The sequence below is a fragment of the Arachis stenosperma genome, chromosome 5 (assembly GCF_014773155.1).
Source record: "Arachis stenosperma cultivar V10309 chromosome 5, arast.V10309.gnm1.PFL2, whole genome shotgun sequence".
Classification (NCBI taxonomy): domain Eukaryota; kingdom Viridiplantae; phylum Streptophyta; class Magnoliopsida; order Fabales; family Fabaceae; genus Arachis; species Arachis stenosperma.
This window is the reverse complement of record NC_080381.1, coordinates 72,477,140-72,490,559: the sequence shown is the minus strand read 5'-3', so window position 1 is coordinate 72,490,559 and position 13,420 is coordinate 72,477,140. Positions and strand designations below refer to the sequence as shown.

At 35.0% G+C, this 13,420-nt stretch overlaps 1 protein-coding gene across 1 annotated transcript; it reads right to left on the bottom strand.

Annotated features, from left to right (window-relative positions):
* Positions 1-9,158: 9,158 nt before the first annotated feature.
* LOC130982086 (ribonuclease 1-like) lies at positions 9,159-11,539 on the bottom strand. Its single transcript, XM_057905942.1, has 4 exons — positions 11,230-11,539; positions 10,917-11,072; positions 10,178-10,376; positions 9,159-9,563 (listed from the first exon to the last, which is right to left on the bottom strand). Exons 1-4 carry the CDS (start codon positions 11,335-11,337, stop codon positions 9,340-9,342), a joined length of 687 nt encoding a protein of 228 aa, XP_057761925.1. The 5' UTR covers positions 11,338-11,539; the 3' UTR covers positions 9,159-9,339.
* Between the last annotated feature and the right edge of the window lie 1,881 nt (positions 11,540-13,420).

Sequence of the window (13,420 nt, the reverse complement as noted above, 5' to 3'; positions counted from 1 at the left end):
CTTCAAGAGGTCCCCCTCCATAAGAGCAATTGTTCTGTACCAAAGTGATGAGCTGAGGTTTTAGCTCAAAGTTATTGGCCTGAACATTTGGTGTAGCAATGCTGCTCCCACAATGTCTTGGATCAGGGATAGTATACGAGGATAACACCCTTCTAGCTCGTCCACCATTGTTGTTGACCCCTCCAGGAGGATTGTGCATCTCATCCTCCATGGCTTGATTCTCCTTCTGATTCCTCTGACCCTTCTTCACCAACTATGAACTTTCCCCTTTCTCTCCTTAACCTTCGGCGGGTTCTCTCGTCCTCAATATCACGTCTACTTGTTCCTGACATACACAACAGAACCAAATCACAAGTGAAACACTCTAGAATGAGGGTGAAATTGGAGTTAGTGAAACAAAGTATCAAACAGTTAGTGGGCTTAGCAAAAAACACAATAAAAATGCTTAATCTAAACCACCTTTCACTTAATCATTGTCAATCTAACCAATCCCCGGCAACGGCGCCAAAAACTTGATACGTAAAATGAGATTTCACGTACAACCGGCAAGTATACCGGGTCGTATCAAGTATAAAACTCACAAAGAGTGAGGTCGATCCCACGAAGATTGGAAGATTAAGAACTTTAGTTAATGGTAATTTAGTCAAGCAAACATAGTTTTGATTTCATGAGCATTTTGATTTTGAACATAATTGCAAGAATGTAAATGACAAAATGTAAAGAGCTAGAATAGAGAATAAAATGGAAGTAAATGACGGAAACTTAAAGTACAAGAAACTTAAATGACATCAAAGATAAATTGCAAGGAATTAAAGTGCTGAATTCTAAGAGCATAAGAGTGAGAAATAAGAAACAGAATGTAAATGACTAGAATAATAAATTGCAAGAATGTAGAAGGGAATTGGGTAATGGGTTTTCAAACACTAAGAACAAAAGAAATGAGAATTAATGATGGAGAGGATCATTAGGGATCAGAGATGTTAGTTTTCATGAATTGATGTTAGTCAAATCCTTCTCAATCATGGGTATAGATCTATGGCAAGTGGGTGATTGAACCCCAATCTCTTGGTGATTCAATCTCTCAACATAACCAATTGCCACTCTCGTGATCTAATTGTTCATGAGAAGAGATGAAGCTCATATATTATCCAGCCACACAATTTCTATAATCTCAACCAAGGAGAGTTACATCTCACATACTAACCAAGGTATATTGATTAAAGAAATCATGAAAGGATGATCTCTAAACTGAATTGTGTGGTTCATTCCTCAAATTCACCACATAATTCATGTAGATTAACCCCTCTCTCGATGGTGGTTGAATCTATGAAGAGCAAGAGTTCCCTCTTTAGATCAACCACTAGAATTGAGGAGGAAAGATGGGTTCATCAATCCATTCCAACAAACAGAGCTCCTCCCCCTAATGAAAGTGGGGTTTAGTGAGTCATTGCTCCAAATTCAACAACAATTGCCATAAACAAGAATTAAACTAAGTGTAAAGGAAGAAGAAGAAGAAGAATGAAATGCTTAGAACTTGAAAATGAAGAAGAGAAATTCCAATAGAAAACCAAAGATGAGCTTTCCGGGAGAGTACCCGGAAGTTCTTACAAAGCCAAGTAAAAGTGCTAAAAGTGAAAAAAATGCTAAGTGTTAAAAAGTAATCAAAAGTGTAAAAGTCCCCCACAAGTACATCAATCTCTTCTATTTATACTACTCTAAAACTCTTCCAAAGATCTTCAATTGGTTTAGCAATATGGGCTTCTCTTTGTTGAATTCTTGGCTCAATTGAAGAAGTTGTTGGCCTTTGTGATGAATAGGGGAAGCAAAGCAAGTTGGCACCAATTCTGGCCCATTGAGGGGCGTTGTTGGCAATAACTCAGGCCTTAGTGCACGTTGGCAACGTGCATGCCAATTTCCTGGAAGTGAGTTTGAGACTTGGGCGTTGCTAGCCCAAGTTGTTGCAAACAACTTGCTCTTTCTCTTTTTGGCCTTACTTTCATGCTAAATGTAGCCCAGAATTTGAGTGTCAAACTTCAGCTTCAATATGGACTATTATACATCATTGGAAAGCTCTTGATGTCTATTTTCTAATGCCATTGGAATCACCTCAATTGGACTTTCCTAGCTCAAGTTATGGCTCCTCAAAGAAGGTAAGGTCAAGCTGCCAAGTTGTTGCCAAGTTGTTGTGAATAACGCACCCTCAACCCCAAGTTAGCAACGTGCTCGAGCATCACTCTCCCAAGGCAAGGACTTGAGGCTGGCGTTGTTGCAAAACACCCCTTTGTGCACGTTGGCAACGTGCTCGATCCCACATCCAAGGATCATCTCTAGCTCCCTTGAATTTCATTTCATGTTCTTGTTTTTAGGGCCTAAAGATGACTCTGGTTTGGCTTCAATCTTGTGCTCCACCATGGACTATTATATATGGTTGGAAAGCTCTGAATGTTAGCTTTCCAACGCAACTGGAAGTACTCAATTTGGATCTCTGTAGCTCAAGATCTTCCATTGAAGTGGACATGTTCAGGCTGCCTTGTTTTGGTAAGTTGGCGTTGGCAACGCCCATCTAGCGTTGGCAACGTGAGTGGTGCGGCATTTGGGCGTTTGGAACGCGGTTGGTGCGCCATTGGGCGTTTAGCAGCCTGGTTGGTGCGCCATTGGGCGTTTGGCAGCCTGGTTGGTGCGCCATTGGGCGTTTGGCAGCCTGGTTGGTGCGCCATTGGGCGTTTGGCAACTTGGCTGGCACCAAAACTTGGTGCCTAGCCAAGCTTTCTTGTGTGGCGTTGGCAACGCCATTCTTGAGTTGGCAACGCCAGCTCCTTTTCTTCCAGGGCTCCATTTGTTGCTTGGTTGTGTGGCGTTGGCAACGCCCATCTTGAGTTGGCAACGCCAGCTCCTTTTCTTCCAGGGCCAAGCTTGATTGTTTGGCGTTGTTAGCCTGCGTTGTCCTCAAAAACGCCCCTCATTTCTAGGCTGGCAACGTGCTCGAGGCTCCAAATCCAGGGCCAAGTTCCTTGTGTGGGCGTTGGCAACGCCAGCTTCAAGTTGGCAACGCCAACTTTGCTTCCTCCAGGGCCAAGTTCCTTGCTTGTGTCTTGTGTGTGGCGTTGGCAACTTGGTTCTAGAGTTGGCAATGCCAACCTTGCTTCCAGGGCCAAGTTCCTTGTGTGTGAGCGTTGGCAACTTGGTTCTAGAGTTGGCAACGCCAACTTTGCTTCCAGGGTTGCCAAGCTTGCTTGGTGTGGTTGTGTGTGGCGTTGGCAACGCCAATCTCAAGTTGGCAACGCCAACTTCTTGCCTTGGTTGCCTCCAGGACCAAGCTTGCCTTGTGTTGTGGAGTTGGCAACGCCAATCCCAAGTTGGCAACGCCAACTTCTTGCCTTGGTTGCCTCCAGGACCAAGCTTGCCTTGTGTTGTGGAGTTGGCAACGCCAATCCCAAGTTGGCAACGCCAACTCCTTGCCTTGGTTGCCTCCAGGACCAAGCTTGCCTTGTGTTGTGGAGTTGGCAACGCCAATCCCAAGTTGGCAACGCCAACTTCTTGCCTTGGTTGCCTCCTTCTTGCTTCCATGCTTCCTTGTTTCATCACCTATCATCAACAAGGGAGATAGCTTCAAAGTCTTACCAATTCAAGCAATAAATTTCATGAGATTCATTCATACTCATTCATATATGCATTCCTTAAATCATTTGCATGAATTTGGCTAGAATTAACATGTTCCTTGATATCATCATGCATGGAAACAAAACTCATAAAAGGACTTGTTTATTTAGAGAAAATGAGTGAATTTAAACTAAAACTAACTAAACTAACTAACTAATAATGCAAATATGCATTTGCATCAACCATAAATTAAATCCTACATGATTAAAATAGTTAGTAAGAAAAGTTAATCCGGAAAAATAGATAACTCTGAATCCTTAACTGTTTTCTCCCATATTTTATTTTCAACTTATTTACTTGCGTGCCTGCCTTCTGATATTTTCAATTTAAACCTTTTTAATATCTCAAAATCATTTTTTGCTTGCCTAACTAAGCAAATCACTCAATTATTGTTGCTTGATCCATCAATCCTCGTGGGATCGACCCTCACTCACCTGAGGTATTACTTGGTACGACCCGGTACACTTGCCGGTTAGTTTGTCGGTTATAAAATATCACACCATTGCACAGACAAATAATACAGGCAAGCAAAATACGAATAGGATGCAATTACAGCAGGTAAAGCAGATAGCAAGTAGACATAGTAATTCAAATAGAAAAACTCAAGTAACGCAAACTCAAACAAAACCAACAAATGCACATGATAAATGTCTTTTCTATGGCTAATGATATCATCTGTCGGTTAGATAACCAAACCCGACATCTCCTGGTAGCAAACCTTGGACAGAAACACCCATCGCGGAGCAAGCAAGATTGAGCCACAACCCCCTTACTACTACCTGCTAACCCAGAGCAAGTGAAGTAACCACAACTGCTACTACTACCCAAACGGATGTTTCAAGCTCAACTTGGAGTAAGTGAAATAATCCACTACTGCTGCTACTACCCAGGTGTCACAATCACTTACCTAGAGCAAGTGGGACGAGCCACAATCCATACTATTGCCCATGTATCTCAATCACTGACCCGGAGCAAGTGAAACGAATCAGAATTCTTGCTACTACCTAAGTATCTAATTCAAGAATTCATTCAATCTCAAATCAATAATTCATCATAATTTATCAATATTTCATCATCCTCAATCATGTCGTATTCATCATTCTCAATATTTCATCACAAAACTTAGCATTTCTACACTTCTCAACTTACATTATCACTTCACACCATGTTTAACTTCTTTTAAGGTCCTCAATCCAAGTTTTTTTTCTTCACAACCTTTCTCTATAGGTCCCATCTCCTTTCTTATATTTAAAAACTTGGTATTAGGTCCTAGAAGGTAGTTATATAGGTTTGAATAGTTAGAGGATTGATTTAGCACTCAAAAACCTCATTTTTTGCTAAAATAGGGGGCTCGTGTCGCGTGCGTGCTCCCGCGTATGCGAGCTTTCAGAAATTGGGTTCCTAATCATAAATGATTTATAAGAGTTAGTGGTTCCTTACCTTACTGACAGAAATTCAGCACAAGATCCGGTAAGTTCATAAGGCTAATTTGCTTCTAAACACCAAAGTTTAACACAATCTCAACACATTTACTCAAAATTTTCAAAATTAGAGAAGGAAGAACTTGGTGTGAAATGGAGATTTTCTTACCAAATTGTTCGGTGAGTTTTGTAGAGAATTTTAAGACAAATGCGTGGCCACTAACGGCTCATCAATAGGAGCTCCAGATTGAAAGATACAAAGGGTTTGCGAATTTCCCTTGTTCTTTCCCCTTATTTTCCTTCTCCATCGTGTTTTCATTATGAGAAGGAAGAAATGGCTAAAGCCATTAAGTGTGGGTGAGTTTGGGTTGGGCCTTGGGTTTAGTTCGGGTCCAGTCCAATCAGTTCGGCCCATTCAACCTAATTTTGGACCAAATTCTTTAAAATTAATGTCAAGATTTATATTTAATTATTTTTACCCTTATAACTTATCAATTTTAACAATCTAATTTCTTTGAATAAAAATTAATTTATTAATTAGTTATTTATTAATTACCCGGAGTTTATATCCTACCCCCTAACAGAAATTTTCGCCCACGAAAATTTTAGTTACCACCAGGTCCCTGCCTCCATCATCGTTCTCAACTAGTTTGTTCCATGCTTTCAGCCGTAGCTTGCACAGCAACAGCCATTTACTTAGCCGTACCACCTCACTCGCGTCCATAAGGCGTCCTTTGGGTCCTGTCCACCCCGAACAATCGATATTAAGGTGATCAGTCTTAATATCTCAAGTCTAGTGCTTCAAATCTCCAAAAGTAATGCTCATGAACATTTATGATATATATGTCAAGCAGACATCCTAAATAGCATGTACACATAGCCAAAATATGCTCAGAAGCATAGTCAGTCCATTCCCTAGGCTCTACGGGAACGAACTGTTCTTATACCATAATGTAACACCCTACCACACAGAGCTTTACGCTTAAGCTGTAAAATAGAGGCGGTGAGGTATTACGACCTCTAAAATAAAAATTATATATAGTAATAGTTGAAAGAAATTTATAACGAGGAGCCTTGAAGGAAAGTTTAAACAAAATTCACAAAATAAAAAGTGCAACACTCACGTAAACGGAAACTTGGATAGGAGAAAAGTAAGGACATATATATAAAATAAGAGCAGAGTGTCAAAGGATACAAAATATTCAAGCTCCGATCTCAACCTGCGAAGTTAAGGTTGGACGGAGAATATTTACATACATATATACAATTCCAAGCTCCAAAATACTCAAAGTGAACCCTAGTTCTCTATCAAACCTCTATGAGGCACAAAAGTGAAGCATATAAAAGGAGAAGTCTAAGCATATATATACATATACATAACAAAAAAGCCAAAATCCTACTTCGCTGCAATCGAAACTCCAGATGCCTAGCGAGGTGTGCCTCTCTACCTGCATTTGAAAAAGACAACATATGTATGGGATGAGAACCGGAGGATTTCAGTATGATAATGGTGCCTACATAAATAATATATAAGGTCCCAAGAAAAGTAGATGCAATCTTAGAACTCCAACACTCAGTTTTTAAAACTTAAAGTTATAAATTAAGCCAGAATTTGGGTATATAACCTAAGATTTCCAAATTATAATTCAAACTCTAACTTAACCCTTAAATTTCTGCTTCCTCCAACCCTCCAAACTCCGATGGAACTGCCCTCGTCACTCCTCCGCTAGACAAGAGGCTTTTCAATTGCACATACAAACAATACAGGAAAGAAAAACACAAATAGGATGGAGTTACAGTAGATAAAGCAGATATCAAGTAGACATAGTAATTCAAATAGGCAAACTCAAGTAATGCAAACTCAAACAAAATAAACAAATGCATATGATGAAGCCTTATGGCTGATGATATCATCTGTCGGTTATATAACCAAACCCGACATGTCTTAGTAGCTAACCTTGGACAAAAATACCTATCGCAGAGCAAGCGAGACTGAGCCACAACCCCCTTACTACTACCCGCTTAACCCATAGCAAGTGGAGTAATCACTAGTGTTGCTACTACCCAGGCAAGTGTTTACAAGCTCAACCTAGAGTAAGTGGAATAATTCATTACTGCTGCTACTACTCAGGTGTCACAATCACTGACCTAGAGCAAGCAGGATGAGCCACGATCTTTGCTACTGCCCAGGTATCTCAATCACTGACCTAGAGCAAGTCGAACGAATCACAATTCTTGTTATTGCCCAGGTATCTCAATCACTGACCTGGAGCAAGCGAAACGAAGCACAATTCTTACTACTACCCAAATATCTCATTCAAGAATTCATTCAATCTCAAATCAATCCCTAATCATAATTCATCAACATTTCATCATCGTTAATCATGTCGTATTCATCATTCTCAACATTTCATCAGAAAAGTCAACATTTCTACACTTCTCAACTTACATATCACTTCATACCATGTTTAACTTCTTTTAAGGTCCTCAATCCAAGTTCTTCTTCTTCACAACCTTTCTCTATAGGTCCCATCTCCTTTCTTATATTTAAAAAATAGGTATTAGGTCCTAGAAAGTAGTTATAGAGGTTTGAAAAGTTAGAGGATTAACTTAGCACTCAAAAACCTCATTTTGGCTAAAATAGGGGGCTCATGTCGCGTGCATACGCGAGCTTTCAGAAATTGGATTCCTAGTCATAAATGATTTACAAGAGTTAATGGTTTCTCACCTTATCGACAGAAATTTGGGACAAAATCTGGCAAGTCCACAAGACTAATTTGATTATAAACACTAAAATTTAACAAAATTTCAACATATTTACTTAAAGTTTTCAAAATTGGAGAAGGAAGAACTAGGTGTGAAATTGATATTTTTTTTACCAAATTGTTCAGTGGGTTTTGTAGAGAATTTCGAATTAATTGCGTAGCTACTAACGGCTCGTCAATCGAAACTCCGAATTAAAAGATACAAGGATTTGAATCAAGAACCAAGGATTTGCACATTTTCTTTGTTCTTTCCCCTCATTTCCTTGCCCAATGTCTTTTCATCATGAGAAGGAAGAAATGGCTGAAGCCATTAAGTAGGGGTGAGTTTGGGTTAGGCCTGAGGTTCGATTCGGATCTGGTTCTAATCGGTTCAGTTTGTTCGATTCAATTTTAAATTAAATTCTTTAAAATTAATTTTAAAATTCATATTTTAATTAATTTTTACTCTTCTAACTTATTAAATTTAACTTTCTAATTTTTTTGAATAAAAATTAATTTATTAATTACCCGAGATTTATACAAACAACTGCCTCTTTTTTATTCTTTTACGGGACTTGCCTCTGCTTTATGTCCGCAATGTGGACAATAGAGTTAAAGACAATAGATGCACATATATAGTAAAGGTTGAAGATAAGCACCTGCAACTTGAACTCTTGAAGAATAAAGAACGTTTTAAAGAAAAAGAGAAAGAGATACAACGGTGTAGAAGAATGAGAAGGAAATTATTGATTATTAAGACAATTTTTATTTTATTCTTAGTTATTGGTTAGACCTACAGTTGTGGTATTTTGTTTAATAGTTATTCCCTTTAATTTTATTTTATTCTTAGTTATTGGGTTAGATCTACAGTAATGGTATTTTGTTTAATAGTTATTCCCTTTAATTTATAGGGCAAAAAAAAAAAAATTTACATAATGCAGATATCCACACTCAGCCATTTTGGTGGATTGACGTATATCTCATCCTAAAGGGTGGAGTTTGACATCACTTCAGACGCGTTATACCTCGACAAGAATTAACCCAAGAAGATTTTATATATTAATTTATTATATTTTTATTATTTCAATTGAATTAGAGTTGAACCGATTAAACTTCTAAATTTAATAACTAAAACGATTTGATAACCGGTTTCATTTTGATTTTCAGAACCTTAATATTTAGGATTCTTGACCCTGCGTCAGTCTAAAATTGTATTAACTCCAATTTCTCACTTGACAACACCACATTCTAACTCAAACTCAACTTTTTGTGTATCACTTCCCTTGTATGGGAGCAGAAATGCAGAATGAGGCATTAAAGTATCAAAAAATTTATATCAAACTCAACTTTGAAGAAGAAAATACACTTTCGTTGGAGGGGTAACACAATATTTTTCTTTTTTGTTATTTAAACAAAGTACAAGTTCAATTGAAATGGATAAGGCTTTAAGAATAACAACAACATGTGAGCAAATATCACCATCAAATGAACAAGAGAATATTGTCCGAGACTTCTCAAAAAGATGAGAACTCAATATTGGAGCTACATTTTCCATGTGGAAAAACAGGGCAGTCAATGAAGCTTGAAGCATCAGTGTCCACACACAAGTAAACTTGGTAAAGCTGGCTGTTACCGGATGAGTCTGAATTGCACTCAATGAATGGAGTGAACCCAATTGAATCACTTATTGCATTCTTAATGCTGCTCAAACTGTAGAATCTCCCATCTGGATTTATACCTGTATCTCACCAATTCATGTTTCTCAGTAATTTGGTTAACTTAAATAATTTCTATTAAATTACCAAAAAGTTCAAAAAGTACCTAGGAATTTAACCTGCTTGTGATGCACTCAAATACTCTCAGGTGAGAAAAATAAGTTGTATCTACTCTACTTTAGATTGATGCAGTTTATCTCAAGTTAAATTACAGTAAGCTTCCTTGTGATCAAGGCATTTTATTTATAAAAGGTACATGCCAATCCTTTTTAGATTTAAGTTACTATTATGAAATATCAAAAGTGCATTGAACTGCCTTTTTTTTCACGAAATATTAGAATATTTAATAAAAATTTCAAAGTAACTTTTTTTTATAAGATCTCTTCTCTAGGTACCTGAGAATTTCCATGTTATAAACATGGCACTGACTTTTTCCTTAAGCAGGTTAGTAACAATTATTTCAACGGTAGAAATTTGTGTATAGAGTGAATGATAAGATAAGTATCTAAATAGGACACCAAAATTCTTAGGTGTGAAAAATATTTATGCTGTCTGAATATGATTTACTAGTTTGTATAAGGATATATAGGATATAACTCTATACTAATTTATATTTTTTGGATTGTGAATGATGTACCTGCACTGGTAAGAGCTTGGAGGAGGTTAGCTTTTTGTTTAAGGTTAAGAGCTGCTTCAAAATAGTCATGTTGGTTAAGTAGTGACTCTGAGCAAGTTCCATGTTTGTCCCATTCATGGGACCAGAATTGTATTCCATTCCCGCTTGGGCACGCCAGTGTGGGCCATTCCTTTTGCATGGTGCTTATCAAATTTGATACCTGAATGTAGATTAGTGGTAAATTCATTATTAATCTTTATTAATAAGACAATAGTTGAGGATTTAAAAGAACTGCATCCAAGGATTACTCATCTTATCAGAAAAGACATAGCTTTTAGAATTAAAATATAATGAGTTTATAATATATCCGTTATTTTATCATTATTTTTATGTGTTCTCTCTTGATGGATATAATAAAAAAACGAGAGAAAGCGTTTGTCTTGTGAGTGAACAGAAAGGCAAAAGGCAAATACAAGTTTATGATTTATAAATTGGGTTATTTATGTTGAAATGGTCTGGAGAAGAAAAAGTAGAAAAAAAAAATCATAAAACTTTATCCAGATATGTGTTTCGTAAATAGGAATGCAACGAATATTACCTTAGAAAAATAACATCTGTATTCTTAAATGTGTTTCGGTGATTATTGGTTTGGTAAATTGATGAGCTTGGAATTTTATGAGAATGTTGTATGATCATCAATAAAAATGACAACACTAGAGTTCAGAGAGTATATAGAATCAAACAAAAACAATTACATTACCTGAGATTGCTGAAAGGGGTTGCTAGAATCACAGTTAGATGGGTATGAACCATCGTTGTAATTTGGCCAAAGACCATGAATCCCAAAATCTGCATCAGGCTTCCCACTTGTTGGGTAGCAACAGCTCTGCTGTGTGTCGCAGTATGATCCTGGCCACTACAATTGCAAAATCCCAAAAATGTAACAACTTCAATAATGTAAGTCCCACACATCATCGTATGTAACACAATTTTTCCCTTTACTAAAATATTGTTTTGAGCCTCAAAACATAATATAATATGACACAAATTCAATCCATGACATGTTATATTACCTGCTGAACAAAGTAGAAGAAATCAAAATCCTGTGATGCACATAGAACTAACGTCAAACACTGTAACATCACCACAAGTTTAATCAAAATAGACTCTTTAAACTCCATTGTGGCCTCAATTATTATATTGTTTATACGTATCACAAAGAATCAAATGAAATTGGGGATAGAGAAGGTGGTTTTGATTTTTGAAGTTGATTATCTGGGTAGAACTATAACCGTGGAGTGGGTTTTAAAGGGGAAATGCAAAGCATGAATTTATAGGCAGAAAAAAGCAAGTTAAATTACTAGTGTTAGTGAGACTAACAAGGAAGAGTATCTGAGCAGTATATGCTGATCCTTCTAATCAGCCTATGAATTATGATTTGGTTTACGTGTGAAACTGCAGCACATTATTTTTCACATGTCGGCACCTTTTTTTATTATTATTCTATTTTATATATTTTTGTTTGGAGATCACTTAAATAAAAATGTCTATTTCATCTTTTGTTAAAGATATATATTTTCATATTGTATTTTAATTGGTTTCTGTATAATTTATTCGGTATTACTTGTCACATATTATTATATTCCTTAAAAAATTTTCTTTCTAAAAGTAATAAAAAAACATTTAAATTAGATTAAAACTAAAAAGGAAATAAATTAATTATTAAATTTTTTCCTAAAATCATTTATATAAAAAAAATATGTCACACTCATCAATCAATATATATATCGATAACAAACTCAAACCTCTTAAAATTTTTATAAATAAAAAAATAACTAATTTATATTTGTGCGATATATAAAACAATTACTATATTATTATTATATTATAAATTAAAATTCACTAATTTAAATTTGTTTTCATTTTTAATATAAACATTAAAAATAAATAAAATTTTTATAACTAAATGTAGTATAACAAAATATATATAATATTAATTAATTTTTAAAAATTCTAAAAAAATAGTTTCTTTCTAATAAAGTGTTATTAGAAAATTAACATTATAAAAGCTAATTTCAAACAATATGATATAATAAGTTATTAAACATATTTAATATAAAACACATTGAATATAAACTTTTGTTGAGTTTAAATTTTAAATAATTTTTAACTGAATTTCGAATATTCTTATTTTAAATAGTTAGAATATTTTAACATTATCTTTTTCGTATCTTTTTAATTGAGTCTTTGATTTTTTAAATTATAAACCTTATTTATAATTAAGGAAAATGTTTTAACGCCATCAATTAGCCACACATACAAAAATACCGGAACAATTCTATAGTCATAATTACGATTAATAGTCAAATTAGTCCCTAAAAAATAAGACATTCTTCAAATTCATCCCTGAAAAATTTTTTCAATTGAATTGGTCCTTCAAAGATTATGAATTAATCATATATGTCCTTCAGTTACTCCATTTATTATTTTCGCCAACGATTGATGATATAAAATGTTAACTGATAGCAAACGACACATAAAATGTTCAATTAGACGTTGACTAAATATGTTTACAAAAATCTATCAATTTAGTCACTAAGTCATATTAGGAATAGAATTTTTGTAATTAGAAAAAATGACTAAATTAATAAATTTTTATAAACATATTTGGTCAATATCTAATTAGACATATCAGGTATTATATATGTTATTAATTAACGTTTTACAATATCTATCTTTGAAAAAAACTAGTGTATATTCGCATGTTTTGTACGGGATAAGACATAAAATTATATAAATTTTTTATTAAAAACTTAAACAAAAAATATATAGTAATTATTATTATAAATATTTTATAACTTAAAATATTAAAAATAATTAGTATTTGTCTTAACCAATTTAAATTGGTTGAATGGTCATTTTATTTGTCTGTTTAAGTAAATATTTGAAATTTGAATTTCGCCTTGTGTGTGTAACAATTCATTAGTTAGCAGCAGACCGTTAATAAATAGACCATAAAAATGTGGTGGATTAGTTTTTGGCCTGCCAAATTAAGAAATCCGTAGCCTTCTCATTTTGAGTATATTTATACATAAAAGAAAATTTACATAAAGAAAAAAAAAAGAAGAAAAGAAGAGTTGAAATAGCAAGAGCGATAAAAAAAGATAATTCTTATAATTTTGTGTGGCCATCTATACATAGTAGACTAAAATACCATAATTATCTAATGAAATTATTTTGTATATATTAAATTCAATTTAAATA

Bases quoted from the DNA above. Each gene is read 5' to 3' on its own strand.
- LOC130982086 (XM_057905942.1), bottom strand. From the start codon at position 11,337: ATGGAGTTTAAAGAGTCTATTTTGATTAAACTTGTGGTGATGTTACAG. The intron at 11,073-11,229 runs GTAATATAACAT...TTGCAATTGTAG, and splicing joins TCTTCTACTTTGTTCAGCAG to TGGCCAGGATCATACTGCGA. The intron at 9,564-10,177 runs GTACATCATTCA...GGTGAGATACAG, and splicing joins CCAAGCTCTTACCAGTGCAG to GTATAAATCCAGATGGGAGA.